General features: G+C 37.9%; 3 protein-coding genes across 7 annotated transcripts in view; all 3 read left to right on the top strand.

Moving 5' to 3' along the window:
• LOC114561038 (complement factor H) overlaps positions 1 to 14,342 on the top strand; it is a 173,613-nt gene extending 159,271 nt beyond the window's left edge. Inside the window, exons 7-9 of the mRNA XM_028586693.1 lie at positions 10,860 to 11,045; positions 13,125 to 13,304; positions 14,065 to 14,342. Of these exons, the coding sequence (XP_028442494.1) occupies positions 10,860 to 11,045; positions 13,125 to 13,304; positions 14,065 to 14,255 (557 nt within the window). The 3' untranslated portion in view covers positions 14,256 to 14,342. The remainder of the gene's footprint in view (positions 1 to 10,859; positions 11,046 to 13,124; positions 13,305 to 14,064) is intronic.
• LOC114561036 (complement factor H) overlaps positions 1 to 17,794 on the top strand; it is a 232,826-nt gene that overhangs the window by 178,730 nt on the left and 36,302 nt on the right. The gene's annotated exons all lie outside the window — the stretch shown is intronic.
• On the top strand, positions 378 to 5,619 carry LOC114561042 (complement factor H-related protein 4-like). 3 transcript variants are annotated; one of them, XR_003693297.1, is made up of 7 exons: positions 378 to 947; positions 1,357 to 1,430; positions 2,244 to 2,414; positions 3,695 to 3,874; positions 4,482 to 4,679; positions 4,862 to 4,992; positions 5,166 to 5,619. XR_003693297.1 is itself a non-coding variant. In XM_028586702.1 (6 exons), the coding sequence occupies exons 1-5, from the start codon at positions 757 to 759 to the stop codon at positions 4,664 to 4,666; spliced, it is 801 nt and encodes a 266-aa protein (XP_028442503.1). In that variant the 5' UTR covers positions 378 to 756; the 3' UTR covers positions 4,667 to 4,679; positions 4,857 to 4,868. The 3 variants fall into 3 exon arrangements, 2 of the variants coding, with proteins under 2 accessions (XP_028442503.1, XP_028442502.1); XM_028586702.1 differs by lacking the exon at positions 5,166 to 5,619 and having other exon boundaries at positions 4,857 to 4,868; XM_028586701.1 differs by lacking the exons at positions 4,862 to 4,992; positions 5,166 to 5,619 and having other exon boundaries at positions 4,482 to 4,850.

Raw genomic sequence — 17,794 nt, 5'->3', positions numbered from 1 at the left:
AAATAAAACTTTCCAAAGTTAACACCAGAAGAGAAGCTGGTAGTTCTCCTAGGAGAGGGGACAGCAGCTCTACTGACAGATAAACATGGATCTGCCTGCCACAGCCTGAGGGACTCACAACCACTTAGGATCCCAAAATTACAGATTTGTTTAGTACTGTATAGTAATTATATTAGAATAGTATATATGTGACACCTACATATTTAATATATGGCATGTATTGTAGGCTATGAATTTCTGTAAACTGCTGAGAGAGAGAGAGAAAGAGAGAGAGAGTCTGATTACCTCCGCTGTCTGAAAACTCCTGTTTTCTGAACGACAGTTGACACATCAACGTACTATGTGAAGGCATTTCATCGTCTGCTGTCTCAGTGTGTAATCCCCTGCTGGGTCTTCTTACTAATAACAACTGTTTTCGTCTTCTCTGAGGTGATTTTCGACCATTTTCGACGCACTTCTTTTGACATTCTGAACTACCGCAGAAATGTCAGAGCACGTCACGTGACCATTCTAAGCGAATCACGTTGTCAGAAATTGGCATCAGCCAATGAGATTGCCCTTTTAGAATCAAATCCCCCTTTTACTTCCACGATTGGTTGCTGATGAAAAGGAGATTGCCATATTTGGATCCGACAGCATTGTAGAGGAGAGAGCTTTCCAGCGGCATATGCATTGGGTATATGAGATGACAGGGTGCAGACAGCGATCGCGGAGCAGCGGGATGATTAAGACCGCTGCGAAGTACACACCGTTGCCATGAAAAACAGAGCGTTGCTATCGCTACACACAGCCTACGACGTAGCTACGGCGGCAGTTCGACGCGAGGCGTTTGTGCAAAACTGCGGAAAAACTGCAGATAAAGTGTGGGTGTTGAACCCTCTCACCGGGAAAAGTGTGGGTGTTAAAACACCCACATCCCCCACGGGTGCGACGCCACTGAAGGGGAGGTACCTTACTTTGTGACTTTGTCTTTAATGGCTCTTGTATAGTTTCTATTTTTACTTCTATTCTTATTCTACTTGTATATAACTCCTTATTTATTTTACTATCTCTATTTATCTGTATTTATTTCTGTCTTTGTGCTGCAACAACTGAATGTCTCCTCTGGGGATCAATAAAGGCTTCTCTTTCTCTTGGAGACCAGCCTTTTTATATGACAAATGTTTTGTTTCTAACTATTTGAAAGCAGTCTTTCATACTGCTGACGTAAGAACACACTTGATGTGTACATGTTTGTTTTTGTTTTGTTTTGTTTTTAGAAATAACATGTGATAGAAAGGCTTTGCCAGAGGCAGATATTATTTACAATAACAAGCAGAGATACCGCTACAATGAACAGGTCCGTTATCGCTGCAGGGATGGTAATCAAGGAGGAGAATTCACTCTAACCTGTGGAGGAGATGGTTGGATCGGGAGGTCAACGTGTACAGGTAAGGATGTTCAGGACAACTAATTCACTGTTGGCACATTTTGGTATTACCTTACTGTTTTTACATGCATGTAATTTACTTTGATTTTGAGGAATTACCATCTCAGCCAAACCTGTCAAACTTATTCTCCCAGTCAATTCCAAATCCAGTATACAATATATTTTATCATGCTTACAGCGCACTATATAATGTATTTTGTTAAATAGATTATTGGAAAATGGATCACTGAGCAATAGTCACACATAATCTGTAATTTAGAGTTTTCTAAACAACAGCAGTAACAGTAAAATAAAAAAGAATAATGAAAAGGTTTTGAGGTTTGCCAGCTTTGGTTTTTCTTCTAACCAATTTTATTTTACTACTCCACAGAATGCCAAACTAATCCACAGTTTAAAACTGATATAAATATGTTTTAAAAGCACAGCTTGTTAGCTCTCATTAATTTTAATGTTGCATATTAATGTGCTCATTCTGGAGCACTACAAGATCTGAGATGAGACAAGGGGAGGTACCTTACTTTGTGACTTTGTCTTTAATTGCTCTTGTATAGTTTCTATTTTTACTTCTATTCTTATTCTACTTGTATATAACTCCTTATTTATTTTACTATCTCTATTTATCTGTATTTATTTCTGTCTTTGTGCTGCAACAACTGAATGTCTCCTGTGGGGATCAATAAAGGCTTCTCTTTCTCTTGGAGACCAGCCTTTTATATGACAAATGTTTTGTTTCTAACTATTTGAAAGCAGTCTTTCATACTGCTGACGTAAGAACACACTTGATGTGTACATGTTTGTTTTGTTTTGTTTTTAGAAATAACATGTGACAGAAAGGATTTGCGAGAGGCAGATATTGTTTACAATAACAAGCAGAGATACCGCTACAATGAACAGGTCCGTTATCGCTGCAGGGATGGTTACCAAGGAGGAGAATTCACTCTAACCTGTGGAGGAGATGGTTGGATCGGGAGGTCAACGTGTACAGGTAAGAATGTTCAGGACAACTAATTCACTGATGGCACATTTTGTTATTGCGTTACTGTTTTTTTAATGCATGCAATTTATTGATTTTAAGGAATTACCATCTCAGCCAAACCTGTCAAACTTATTCTCCCAGTCAATCCCAAATCCAGTATACAATATATATATATATATATATATATATATATATATATATATATATATATATATATATATATATATATATAATATAATGTATTTTGTTAATCAGATTTTTGGGAAATGAATCACTTAGTCAAAGTCACAAATAATCTGTAATTTTGAGTTTTCTAAACAACAGCGGTAACTGTGGGGGTTTCTGCAGCGGTCATTAAAAAAATTGAGGTTACACTTACTGCCACTGTTTACAAAGTTATTGAAAGCAAATCTAATGACATAAGGCACAATTCCTGGAGGACTTGGTGTCGCCATCGTCAATGCATTTTTTATACGTGAGTGCGCGCACATAGGCATAGCGCATGTGTTACGTTGCACATTATAGCAGAGAGCAGGGGACATGCAGCTCGTCATACGTTTCCCCAACATATATGCGCCACTAAAAGAAAATAGAAATACATGAATGAATTCAGATTTAAAAAGCAATAATTGCATGAAGACAGGTTGTTGACGAGTCCGAGTCAAGTCTGAAGTCTTTTGGGTTGAGTCGCAAGTGGGAGTTCTAAAAAACAGCGGTAACTGCGGTAACTGGGGTTTCTGCTGCGGTTTCTGTTCCAAAGTTATGTTTTTCAAACTATCTGAACACCTGAAGGGTGACTTTGAAAGTTAACAGCCACAATGAAGAAGTCCAATATGCATGCAACGACAATGCACAACAGTTTACTGTTACTTGTGAGCAAAGTGGTTGGACCGGGATTGAGAGCTGTACAGGTAACATACAACTCCAACAAATACAGTTTTAAGGCTACATATCATAACATTTCTGGTAATTCTTACTGTCTACTCTCCAAACAATGGCAAAGGGTTCAAAAGCTCAAAGAGAAGAAGGGCTAAGGGTACATAGCCTGTTCAGGTCCCTAAAACAACATTGCTTGCATTTCTTGAATGTTAGCAAAGTTACTTTTTCTTTTATCTTTTTAACCATTTTATCAGATTGCCATTTTCCAAGCTGAATTTGCATCTGATATTGCTGTGGCCAGACTGTGATCATTATTATTTCACAATTGGCCCTTTCTGTGCCTTTCAGTGTCATTTACCGTTTACTGTGCCACAATCTAATACCTCAACTTGTACCCATATATTTTTTAGAGAGTGTAGGCTGTGGGAGTCCACCACCTCTCACAGATGGAGACATCAAGTACACCATTAAAAGTAATTACAGCCATCAAGAAAGGGTTGAATTCATGTGTCAAAGTTATTACACCATGGAGGGTGGACCTAACAGAACCTGCATCAACGGTGAATGGACCGGACAGATGAGATGCCTCAGTAAGTTACAGTTCTTCTCATCAATCAATCAAACTTTATTTGTGTATAGCACCTTTTATTAAAAAGTCATGCAACACAAAGTGCTTCACATTATAAAAATGGAGACAATGAGACAGACAGTTATGGGACAAACCTACAGAGAGCTATATTTCTGGAAATCTTTATTAAATAAAATGATCCGTAATCTTAAAAAAATTAATGTGGATATGGTAGTAAATAAAGAAGCTTGGAGAGTTATTTTGACCGACTGGCCTGTTAGCGATTAGCTGGCCACTTACTGTAGTTCAACCACCATCCCTCTAGTACACAGTGTCATGCTACTTTCTCCCTGGTGTGAACAGGACTTTATGATTAGGAAAAGATTAAGTTTTTAGTTCAATGCTGAAATAAAGTCTCAACTGTACCCAAGGCTGTAACTTTAGTTTGAGAAGTGTGGGGGGGGAAAGACACAAAACAAGGAGTGTGGGGGTCCTCCGCCCCAAAATAATTTCTATTTGAATCCCATTTCCTGCATTTCTACATAAGTTTAGGGACTATGGTGATAAAAAATTCAGGAAGTAATTAAGTTGCTATTAACAAAGTGCTATTTGTCCTTTGTCTCTTGCAGAACCCTGTATTGTGAATGAAGATGTCTATAGACAACACAACATTACTATAAAATCTAGTGACAGTACATTTTTCACTCATGATGAAATAATTGAGTTCAGGTGTGCCAGAGGAGTACCAGTCGGTGCAGTGGCAATGCGTCAGAGGTGTAATGGGGGTGTGATTCTCCTGCCTACCTGCCAGTGAGAGGCATCTGAAAGTAATCTACAGAGCATGCAGAGTTATCCTCCACTTTAACTGTGAACACTATAATAAAACATACTTGATCTCTGTCTCTGTTCTGCCTCCATATATGTAGCCTACCATATTATGAGTACAACTCAACATTTCTTTGTTTGAAAATTCTTTTTTGGGCTTTTGGGCCTTTATTTGATAGGACAGATGAAGACAGGAAAGGTGGTAGAAAGAGGGGGGGACGACATGCAGCAAAGGGGCCAACTCGGGGTTGAACTCGACCTGGGCCGCTGCAGTGAGGACTGAGCCTAAGTACATGGGGGCATATGGTTAACAAGGTGAGCGACCCCTTAACGTTTCTTTTTTCAAGAATAAAGCTAAATATATCAGTTTTTATAATTTTCTTTTTAAAAACTCATGAACTGAAGTAAATTGTTTGAGTGATGAAATTATTTAAATAAGTAGGAATTTAATATTCACATATTACATATTTTTTGTATATTCCCTACAGTGATGTGATTCATGACATGGGAACCATGAGTGTTGTGGTTATCGATATTTCTGTTGGGGTTGTTTATATTTTTGTTGCCTGTTTGCGTATTTCTGTATGTTTCTGGTTTTGTGTGTTTATTCTGTATATTTCTGTTCCCTGTTGTGTAGATTTATCCTGTTTTGTGTATTCTGAGTAGTGTATGTTTCTGTTTCCTGTTTTATTTTGATAGTCTGTTTTCTGTCTTGTCATGTCTAGTTTTGCTTCCTGTGTGATTGTCTGATGTCCACCTGTTCCCCAGCCCTGGGGTCACCTGTCCCGTGTTTGCTCGTTACCTAGTTTATTTAGCCTCTGTGTTTCCGTTGTCTCTTGTCAGATCGTTGTTTGTGTTTGTGTCTTTCCTTGTCAGTTTGTTTCCTGTCAGTGTTTTTCACCCATGTGCTTTTATTTAGAATTTTCCCTGTGATCTTTTGTTATTGTGAGTTTTTTGGCTTTTTGGATCTCCTTTGTTTTGCTCTCTGTTTTTGTGTTAATAAACCATCAAGCTCAAACCCTCTCCTGCCTGCCTGCCGTAGCTCTGCTTTTGGGTCCTCTTATTCCCAAAAGAGGTGCTGAAGATACAAGTTCAGTTTATTTATGAAAGGGGACAGTGCAAATTAATAAAACGCATGATTTTACATGGGTTAAAAAAGCCAGAATTAGCCAAAAGACTATTTTTCATCTGTAGTCCCCTGCCCTTGATGTTAAAAAAAAGGCTGAATAAACTTAAAAGTAAAATTTAAACACTAAATTAGAGGTTAACATTTTTTCAGAAGGCATTTAGGGGATGCCCTGATGTATGTCCCGTGAAATAATTTGATGTCGCCCAATTTTTGAACTTGTGTCGCAGAACAACGCAAGAGAATAGAAAGATACTGTATAAGACATGCATTAAACATATTTTCAGATTCTAAGAGTTAATAGATTTGTTAGATAAGAACAGAATCTTTGGTATGTAAGACTTAAAAATTAAAATATTTGTTGAACTATGAAGCTTTTTGTAAAAAGAAAAGATAATATGATCATCACGATCAATCATGATAATTTGAATGAATAAATCACAAAATGTTTCATGGACCCCCTAGCAGTATGATGTAGACCTGCGGATAGTTGGAATTGTTCATTATGAAAATAAAGCTTAATTTTAAGTAAACAATCTGCAGCATTCAGCCTTTAATACCGTAATTCATGTTCCTGGGTAAATGTCAGTTTCAGAAAATAAACTTGACCTGCTGCTGAAGGCAGATGTTAATTCTAAGGTCATATGAAACCTAATAATAGTTACAAATCTGTGTCAGCCAAACACATTTGAGTCACTTTTATTGTTATTGTTGATTTGGTCTTTTCCCATTTGTAAAAATAAAAAAGGAAATACAGAAAATTGCCAGACTCATCTTTTAAATATTGAAAAAAGTTAACAGTGATTTGAAGCCCAACATGCCTTGCATTTTTCAACATTTAACCAAAACTACAACAATGTTTTAGTGGACTAATTTTAAATATGTGAAACAGGACGGAAACCCTGTTTTTTATTATTATTATTATTATTATTATTATTAAAGTCCTGTGATTTGTATGCCCAACAACCTTTCCTGGCTTTCTCCATAGGACTTCTATGGAGAATGATGTGTGTTGGTGTGTTGCAATGTGTACAGTCCCACAGGGCAGACCATGTTGTGAACCTCAGGGCTCCCCGAGGACTCTAACACACAGTAGTTCTGCTCAGGAAACGTTTGTCAAAGGACCATGAGTTTGTCTGTAATCCTCTTTCTCCAACTGTGGGGGATTGTGGAAGTCTCCTCATCACAGAATGGTAAGTAGGGGTCTTTTATTTACTGAAGTGTTAGGATTTAGCTTTGTGGACTTCAACTTCAACTTCAACTTTATTTGTGTCCCTGAAGGGCGATTCGGTGTGCAGCAAGTATAAACACATACAAGACACATAAATACATACAAGTTCTACACACAGTCCAACTGGAACACAACCGTAACAGTAAGAGGACAAATACAGTAAATACCATTACAAGTTGCATGGATACAAGAAACGGAAAGTGTTTAGATTAAACTAAGGTATTGTACGCGACTCATACATAAGAGAGGAATAACCTGTATATGACATTGGTATCTTTGTTGTATATTTAAAAGGGCCATGGTTTGTGTACAGATATGTCATTAACATTAGTGTAAAAGTACTGCATTTTGAGCAGAGGCCAGTTCATACGGTCTGTGATAGCATACTGCCTTATCCTCTTAATTATTTTGGTAATTTAAAGATAATTTATCAAATTTGTTCTTACAGTGCTTTTTACTGTAGTAAAGTGATCAGATGAGCTTACACATTGATGAAATGTCTTTGTCATGTCGTAAGTGAATTGGCTGTCTGTTCTACGCTCACTGCAGTACTCTGCTTACACTGTTTGAAGATGTGTTTAATTATACTTTTTAAAGTCCCTCTCAGACACGGGCTTCATTTTGTAAAGTATGTGGCACATATGTATGGCAGTTTTGACTCAATTGTATGCCAATATGTAAACAATTAATTGTTCAAGATGATGATAACATTGTGTATGCAAACATTTGGAAATTTGTGAATAACTTTTAGAGTAATTAAAACACAGATGATGGTGCTGAGAGGTTTATAAAAAAAACCTGCATTAAGCTATTTCACTGACTTCAGTTCTGAGCAAATAAACATCAATCTGTTTGTTCAAAGCAAAACAAACCTAAATGTGGTAAGTCTGAAGGATTTCAGTGGGCTTTAATTCTTTTCTGTGCTGCAACTCTACTTTGTGCTGATAAAATGTGGGTGTATTTACACATCAAAAACTTGCCTTGTTCAGCTAGTTTTCTTTATCTTCATTGACCTTGTGGACTGTTTGTATTTAGGTTCACCATCGAGCTGCAACCCCCCGCCTGCAGATGGAGGGGTTACAGTAATAGGTTTACCAGAAAATGACAATCCTATTCTTCCTGACCGCCTCCTCGCATTCATCTGTGAAGGACCTGGGAAATATCTGAATGGCAGTTCAGTGCTGAGATGTGGTCAAGATGGACAGTGGGATCATCCATTCCCCACTTGTGAAGGTAAACCCTTAAAGGAACACGCTGACTTATTGGGAATTTATCTTATTCACCGCAACCCCCAGAGTTAGACAAGTCAATACATATCCTTCTCATCTCCGTGCGTGCTGCAAGGCTGTCTGACGGCTCCAGCGGCATCAGGCCAGCACAGAACATGCAGGTGAATGGTTCCAGCAATCCTACTGCTCCGAATAAGTGACAAAATAACGCCAACATGTTCCTATATACATGCTGTGATTGAGTCACAGCGTGTACAAAAAACATCTGTTCTGTACACATTATTTATGTCATACATACATACATACCTACATAAATACAGAAACACAAAAAGGCATACATAATCATTCATTTGAAGTCAACTTTGGCTACCTAGTCAACCATTCACTCTCCCTTTAGCTCCATTTTTGGTCTCCACTATTTCATAAAAATATTTACCTTTAGCGGCTAAATGCTCCTCTATGTTCACCAGCTAGTCTCTAAGTGTCGGTTTTTAGGGTATTTTCGCTGAAAACAGCTGTTTCTTGTATCTTGTCTTGTTGTTGTATCTTTGTATAATTCCATTAAATACATTTGCAGGTAATGCTTCAAAGATTTGGACACAACAGATCTTACAGTTGTTGCCGATTACACACTGAAATCAAAAGCGTTACACAACTATCACTACCTTACACTCATGGAGCAAAACATTGGCCCAGATGTGCACCACTATAAGCACAATGTCAGCTTCACACTTCTTCCAAAACATTACACACAGTGAGTACAGTATATCATGATGTCACTTCCTTGCAATTAAGCACTATAAAAATGCAGCAGGTTAAGTCATATGAAATGTGTGTTTCATATGGTAACAAAATATGTTTTTTATAAATTAGTGTATAGTTTTTGCAAGAGTGTTTCATTTAGCAAAGGGTCTGAGCAGTGGCGGATCTAGAAAAATTTACAAGGGGGGGCAAAGGGGTAGCGAGAGATCTTGGTAGGATGGCAGGGGAAGAACGTAGATGGGAACCCCCATACGTAAACTGCTATGCCCTACTATGCCCCGCGACGCCCTGCTATGCCCTAAACTGCTACAACTATTATTTCTAATCATAGTTCCATTATCTTTTTTGTTACTATAATTACCATTATTATGAATCATAATTCTCTATATCTATATATCTGTATCCATCTGTATCTAACCGGCAGCGGCCACCAAATAGCCAAAAAATAGCCAAAAAAAATAGCCAAAAACTGAAACACGTCATGTCACAACATTTTATGCTACTGTACTGCAATTTATATGTAAGGAGAATATAAACCAACCATATGGTCCAGGGGTTACTGCAGCCTCCTCTTCCTCTCTGTCATCTTCATCTGCCTCCTCCTGATCACTCTCTGCCTCTGTCCCTCTCTCTGAACCTGCAGCCTCCTCTCCATCCCTCACAGTCAATTCTTCCTTTCCCTCTTCTCTTTCACTCATTTCTGCATCTCCTTCTGTGGTCTTCTCCTGCTCTGACCTGCCTGGTCTCTCCAGTTTCCTGTCTTCTCCTTCTTCATTTCCCTCCGTCTCTTCCTCCTGTGCACATCTCAGAATGTTCTTGGCGGGCAACATCCCCACTTTTAGGCTTCAGCTAATATCTCCAGCTACTCTGGCCTGCAAAAGTCAAAATGTGAAAAGCTCTTTTTATTCTTGTATTACATTACACTGTATGGCCCTGTAGCTAATATAAGTAGCCTAAAAAACATAACATCAGACGAGATTTATTACATGCACACATCAGTTATGTTTAGACTAGCCTTCTTAACCCTGTTGTATTTGTTGTTTTCCCAGTTTGACAGTAAAGTATGTTGCCTGGTTTAATTTGTGCAGCCGTATTGCCGTGATATGTGAGAGGAAGTAGATTTTATAATACTCCTTAACTAATCATATACAAATGATCAGTCTCAGCAAGCACTGTGTAGTGTGTTGTAACGTAACGCCACCGAAATGGCGACCCTCTGTAAACGTTATGAATTCAAACATGCCAGTTTGTGATATTTTGTATTATGCTTTTCTTGTCTTTACTGAAATCAAACTAATCAAACAGCAGAATGCGCTTACAAATCACGAGGGAGCGATTTGACTTTTGGCTAACGTAATGGACGCGCTGTTGTTGATGCTGACTCGCCTTTAGCATACATTACATTTATTACAGATTTAACTTTACATGAAACGTGTGTTTTAACTTCACCTGGGGAAACTGACTTCACTTTCAGAGGCTCGGGGCAGCTCGGTCGCTCCAGTCTTTGCATTAATTGTTTGTTTCAATGTTTTAAGAAGCCTGTGCAAATAGTGGCAGTTTGTTTTTAGAAGCAAAGTTTTTTGAACACCAAACTTAGGGGGGCAGCTGGGGGGGCAAGGCCCTACAGTGGGGGGTCAGCTGCCCCCCCTTGCCCCCCTGTGCGCCCCTGGGTCTGAGGTGTTCTGCTGATTGGGTGTGTGGTTGTGCTAATTGGGTGTAGTGTTTTGGAAAACCGGTCGCTTAAGCAATTGAAAAAAAACGTGTAAAAAGTGTAATATGCTGCTGTTTATACTGTTTAAACCTCTTGATTAAACAGATTCTCTCCTTAAAACAGAAAACTGCAAAGTCCCAGGTCCATCAGATGGCTTACAACTCATCACGCATGAACCAGGCGATCAACTCAGAAAAGGAGAAAAGTTGACGTTTACTTGCCCCCGGCGTGGAGACTATCTAAGAGGGAAAGCTGAGGTTGAATGTTTATCAGGCGGACAGTGGAGTGATCCCTTCCCAACATGTGGAGGTAAATCAATTCTTTTCTTTTCCCCTTGCTCCTTATCTAGGAAAATGATGGAAAAGATGATCAATGACCCAACAGTCAGGTGGTTCTAAGAGAGTGCACTGCAATCTCACAACACTTGATTTGCTCTATTTACCCTGTGTTTTTTTTTGTGCTGTGCTATTTTCTTCTTCTTCTACTATATAGTAATAATACTTAGTGTTTCAAGTTTCATCAAATTATTATTACTGGTATTAAAATTAATTTAACTTAAAGTTAAGTAAAGTTGAATTAACACATCTTTAAAAGGGTTTGAACCACACCTGAACATTTAAACCTTCATGAAGGTATGGGATGTATTGCAGAGCTGTTGTATAAGACTGTATTAGGTTTAGCTAGTTGTACCTAATAAACATTTACAAACTTTAGTTTAGTTTCGTTTAGTTTATTTAGCAGGACAATGTGCAGTTCCATTAAAAAGATGGCTGCACCAGATTTAGCATTATGCTACTTTCTGTAGTCCTCCACAATTATAATGACATAACAGAGTTGAGTTCATGACAAAAACAATAAACATAACATGTTTAAACAACAAGACAGTTAAGACAATATAAATAGACTATTTACACCAAAGGTGCAATACACAAATATACACAACAATGGAATAAAAAGCGTTAGTGAGAGCAGGTCTGATGTTCTTAAAGGAAGTATTTAACTGCCCGCGAGAAGCTTTTAAAATTTGAGATATTCTTTAAATTGTTAGGAAGCCCATTCCATTCTTTGAATGCAAATAGGAAAAGGCTGATTGAGAAAAAACAGATTTTCTTTTGGGAACATTGCAATCACCCCTGGATACAGACCTCAAGGCTCTGTTTGTAAATTTAGAGCGTAGCTGTACATATGTTTTTAAAGGGGGTGGAGCGGCATCATTAAGAATTTTGTGAACCAAACGGATATTAGAATACCCGATCAAATTATCAAAGCTCAAAATACTGTACTTCTCCAGTATACTACAGTGGTGGTGCCGTCTAGGTTTTTTGTTTAGGATTTTCAAAGCTTGATTATGTAAAGATCTAAGAGGATTTAAAACAGTTTGTTTGGCTTGAGACCATGATGACATACAATACAATATATGCGATCAAATCATTGCATTAAAATAAGATTTTGCTGCTTCCAATGACAAAGAGCTTCTAATGTGCCTGAAGTTAGCAATATTAAATTTCAAAACACGACAAACCCTTTTAACATGTTTTTTAAAATCTAGTACAGGATCCAAGATCACTCCCAGGTATTTAACTTCTTCCACATTTTGGATCATATAACTATCCACATAAATATGTGGGAGTGGACTTTGAATTTTTTTATTTGAGAAATACATTGTTACCGTCTTCTCCATATTCAACGTAAGGCACGACTTGTTCATCCATTCTGTTGCTTTACTCATTGTCTCAGATAGTTTAGCAGCAACAATATTAACATTGGAACCGTGTGTATATAAAACTGTGTCATCAGCGTACATCAAGACCTCCACGTCCTCACAAATGGAAGGTAGGTCATTGACCCTGGGGTACCCCTATAATACAGGATCTAAACTCTGACGTTTTATCATTTATTCTTACGCACTGGTAACGGTCTGCTAGATAAGATTGCAGCCAGCTAATAGTGTTTGCGGAAAAATTAAAATTCCACAATTTTGTTAGCATCACTGAGTGGTTAACGGTGTTGAATGCCTTGCGTAGATTAAAAAAAACGGCCCCAACCACTCCTCCCTTATCTAGACTGGATTTGATCACCTCAAGGAAATAACAACAAGCCGTGCCGGTGGAGTGTTTGGATCGGAAGCCAAATTGCATGGGGTGTAACATATTTCCATAGTTAAGGTGCTCAATCAGCTTTTCGGCAACAATTTTTTCAATTACTTTAGAGACTACAGGAAGTGTACTTATGGGTCTATAATTTTTAATATCTTTTATGTTTCCTGATTTAAAAATGGGCGTAACAATTGCCATCTTACAGGAAGAAGACTTCAGTAAGAAAAAGGCTTTAAGGGCTTTTCTGGGAAATAACTTTTTTTGTGTGTGTGTGTGTGTTACGTTCTTTTAGCTCCTTCAGGTTGTGGATCACCACCACACATTGCAGATGCAGACACCAGGGGAACCGTTAAATCCCAGTACAGACATGGAGAAAGGGTTGAATACATCTGTCAGCATTACTACACCATGGAGGGTGAGGCTTACAAAACCTGCCACAATGGTGAATGGACTGGACAGATGAGATGCCTCAGTAAGTTACAACTCCTTTCACAGTTTTCATGTTGACATTTGTAGCCCTGTAGCTGCTTGATTTAAACATGACACGATAAAGATAGACAAAAATGAAAGAATAATTAATAGGCAACAATGGGTCTTAAATTATACTGACAGTTGAGCTGAACACAGCCCTACAAAGCCAAAATTCAGTTACTACATGTTTGGTGAAAATTAAGTTAAGACAGGAATTTGTTTTACATTATGAAAGAACAAGTAGTCAGCTATACACATATATCAAGTCAAAGCTAGTTAGTGAGATATCCCTGACTAGCCTAAGCTAAAGCTAAATTTAATCACAGATTTTCCCCTGGCTGTTAAGCCTAGTTGAAAAATAGCCCTTTTGAAGAAACAACCTTTTAAGTTTGTTATTCCCCGTCAATAAATAAATATGGCAGCTGGTGAATGTAATCATGATGCAGACAAAAACAGATAAAGTCCATTATCTTAGCAAAGTAGCAGGAACAGTAGACTAGCAAGAAGGAAGTTAGGAGATTGAAGTAAATCAGTACAGGGAATACAAAGACAGATCAGGAGGTGACTTGACAGAAGCCAAGCAGCCTTAGACTACGCTAACAGCAGTAGAAGAGCATGTTACTGATTACATTTGGGAAGACAAATTCAGTTTTTAAGCTCTAAATATATTTAGCATTCTAGAATAATGTTAATTATACATGGAGTATGATGTGAAGTATTGTCCCATTATTAAAGTTCTGTTTATCTGTTATCTCTTGCAGAACCCTGTACTGTGGATAGAGAGCTCATGAACAGATATAATATTGCCTTCAGATATGGTCATGCCGATAAGCTGTATTTAATCCATAGTGATTTTATCACGTTCACTTGTACTAAAGGAGTTCATACCGGCACAGTGTCAATGCGTTCGCAGTGTATTGACGGTGTGGTGAACCTGCCCACTTGTCAGTAAAGGTTTTTAGTTAACTGGATGTGATAAACATGATCTGGCTGGACAAACATGTAAACGATTAACAAGAAGTACAGTTATTAACTGATCTTCTGTACCTACTTCTGCTCTGTCAACTGAGACAGTTTTAATAAAACATACATGTTCACGCAGTCTGTTTTTTCCCCTTATATGTATTGTTTTATTAAAGCATTTGGTTAATGTTTGTATGTATTAGTCAGGCCTGCATGTATTTTACATTTAAAAAAAGGAATGATAACCTTATGTAAAACAACACATTGTTAAAGATTAAGCCAGTGGTTCCTGACCTTTTTTTTTCTTTTTCTCTTGTGTGAAAAAAAATGCAGTCTATCTGAGGACTCCTTGTGTCATTTTGGAGAAATTTCTCTTCTAAACTTCTTAGATGGTTACCTTCCAATCACTGTTTAAAGCGTATAGAGGTCAAATTATCTATACAAATTTGTTTGTTTTTTCTTCATTTCACAGCCCCTCAGATTTATCTTGATAGACTGTAGAGGGGCCGCACCCCTAGGTTTGGAAACACTGACAGGGGGTGGCAGTAGCTCAGTCCGTAGGGACTTCGGTTGGGAACCGGAGCAAACTAGTACGGACCAAAGTACAGAGTGTGGATTGGTAGCTGGAGAGATGCCAGTTCACCTCCTGGTGCTCTTGAGTAAGGCACCGTACCCCCCCAGCTCAGGGTGCTGGTCCAGCACTGGCAGCCCACTCACTCTGACATCTCTCCATTTGTGCATGAATAGGTCCTGAGCATGTCTATGTGTATTTCAGGCCTGTGTGTAGTGATTTCTAACAAACAGAGTGTACATTTTAATTTCCCCACTGGGGATCAATAAACAGTGTAAATTAAGTAAATTCCCAACATAAAGTAGATCAAAATAGCTGCACCTCAATGATTTCAGATGCAGGATTTAATTGTCATGGACATGTTGCATTGGTAAGGATATGTGTATGTTTTCCCCCACTAGTATGTATGCAGTGTGCTTTTAAAGTCATTCCTCCCATTAACAAAATGTGTCCATTATATCCTGCACTATAAATACTGATATAATTAGGAATCATAATAGTGCATTCAAATTGAGCCATGGGTGCCCAGATAGCTCAGTTGGTAGAGCAGGTGCCAATATACAGTATAGAGGTCTCCTTGATTCAGCATACTCAGGTTCAACTTTGACCTGCGGTCCTTTGCTGCATGTCATTCCCCCTCTCTCCCTTTTCATGTCTTCTGCTGTCCTATCAAAATAAAGGCTGAAAATGCCCCAAAAATTATTTTTAAAATTGAGCCATGACCAAAAGTCCATATTAAGCCCATAGAAATGAACCTGAGATCAGGTGTACCAAAGGAAGACCCATTGAGCCACCCATTGATTGTGGGGGTGTTCTGATGACCCTGTCCTCTTGCCAGTAAAAGCTTCAGTTGACTGGAAGGTACATGAGCTGGCTGGACAAACATGTGAATGATTAACCAGAGGGAAAAGATATTGTTTGTTGTGCAGGTAGGCTATCTGTGACAATTCTAATTCTAAAGTTCAAAAACTAAATGTATTTTTGGCCCTAAAGCACTCAGTGCTTTATAAATCAACAGTAGTCTTTTAAAATAACTTATTTCCCAAACGGGAAGCCAGTTAAAATATCTGACAACTGGAGTGATGTGATCTCTCCTGGTCTTTAGAGGACTTCTAAGAGAGACATTTAAAAACAAAACTACAGTAGTCAAGCCTGTTAAAGATGGCACAGACAAGTTTTTATAAATCTAGCTGAGACATAAGTCCTTTAATGCTTGATATAGTCTTACTGTGAGGTAATACTAGGCTGATTTGGTATCTCATCTTAATGTGGATGTTACAGTTTTTTACAATCACTTTGCTACTAATTTCAGAACCTTGATGTCATTTTTCAAAACTCTAGACACAAAACTCAAAACAATCATCACTTGTAACACAGGCTATCCAATGTTCAAAACATTGCATTGTGCATTCATATCTTTAAATAAATCTTGTACTTGCACAATCATTGGTTCAAAAAACTAATATATGTGTGAAATAACATTGAAACGTTACTTTAGATCACCCACACACAAGCTACCCATAGTTTCACTGTCATCATTCGTACAATCATTAAATATTGTAATACAAAATAGGTGATACATGTTTCATTATGGTACTACATGTAAATACATCCCTGTACAAGTACTGCAGTAGTAGAGAGAGTACTACAGACACAGTGGAATCATTGAACAAAATCTAAAATGTATTGATGAAAAAAAATACAGTGCATCACAACATTGGTTTATTTGAATCAAAGCAAAATAATTAGCTACAAAATAGAAAAGACAGTACTGTAGAACATCAAACACAGTGTTCCTCAACTTGCTTGTAATTTAAAAAGCAAAACAAAGAGTGATTACTGTACTTATACATGTTCATCAACTCTGTCTTGTGGATTTGGCCACAGGTTCTCATCTACATTGCAATTAGCCAAACATCTTGGAAAAAACCTTCGGGCATGGCGAACAATGTGGTACGAGTGTATATGTATATATACAGCATACAGTACAGGCCAAAAGTTTGGACACACCTTCTCATTCAATGCGTTTCCTTTTTATTTTCATGACTATTTACAATGTAGATTCTCACTGAAGGCATCAAAACTATGAATGAACACATATGGAATTATGTACTTAACAAAAAAGTGTGAAATAACTGAAAACAGGTCTTATATTTTAGATTCTTCAAAATAGCCACCCTTTGCTTTTTTATTAATAAGGTAAATAATTCCACTAATTAACCCTGACAAAGCACACCTGTGAAGTGAAAACCATTTCAGGTGACTACCTCATGAAGCTCATTGAGAGAACACCAAGGGTTTGCAGAGTTATCAAAAAAAGCAAAGAGTGGCTACTTTGAGGAATCTAAAATATAAGACATGTTTTCAGTTATTTCACACTTTTTTGTTAAGTACATAATTCCATATGTGTTCATTCATAATTTTGGCCTGTACTGTATATATGAAGTATATATCTCAATTATCAGTAATGAGTTGGCAGAATTGGACAAGCAATTCCAAGGGCCTTCATGCATACAGTGCAGTACTGTCAATACTGTAAATAGTCTCAGAGGTGGTAAAAAACTGTAAACTGTAGGTCTGAGTCCATGTTTACACCAAGATGTACAGCATTGTTTGTGGTCTTTAATGATAGCCTGTTGGTCAAAAGTTCTATTATTTTACTATTTTATAAATCCATGTCTGAAAGCTGAAATTAATAAATTACTAAATTAAACCAATATTTGGATTTATTTACATTTCTAATCTCATTCCTTGTTTTGGGAAACTGTATAAATACATGTGTGTGTGTGTGTGTGTGTGTGTGTGTGTGTGTGTGTGTGTGTGTGTGTGTGTGTGGACGGGTGGACGGGCGTGCGTGCGTGTGTGTTTTCATGCTTGTGTGTGTGTGTGGGGGGGGGCGTGCGTGCGTATGTTCATGCTTGCGTGTGTGAGTGTGTGTGGGTGCGTGAGTGTGTGTG

Source organism: Perca flavescens, chromosome 9 (genome assembly GCF_004354835.1).
Source record: "Perca flavescens isolate YP-PL-M2 chromosome 9, PFLA_1.0, whole genome shotgun sequence".
NCBI lineage: Eukaryota > Metazoa > Chordata > Actinopteri > Perciformes > Percidae > Perca > Perca flavescens.
Note: the sequence above shows the minus strand (reverse complement) of the source record. Positions and strands in the feature narration are given on the sequence as shown.

Coding starts and splice junctions, on each gene's coding strand:
- LOC114561042 (XM_028586702.1), top strand. CDS start 757: ATGAAAAACAGAGCGTTGCTATCGCTACACACAGCCTACGACGTAGCT. Junction 948..1,356: donor GCGACGCCACTGAAGGGGAG/GTACCTTACTTT, acceptor TTATCGCTGCAG/GGATGGTAATCAAGGAGGAG. Junction 3,875..4,481: donor CGGACAGATGAGATGCCTCA/GTAAGTTACAGT, acceptor TGTCTCTTGCAG/AACCCTGTATTGTGAATGAA.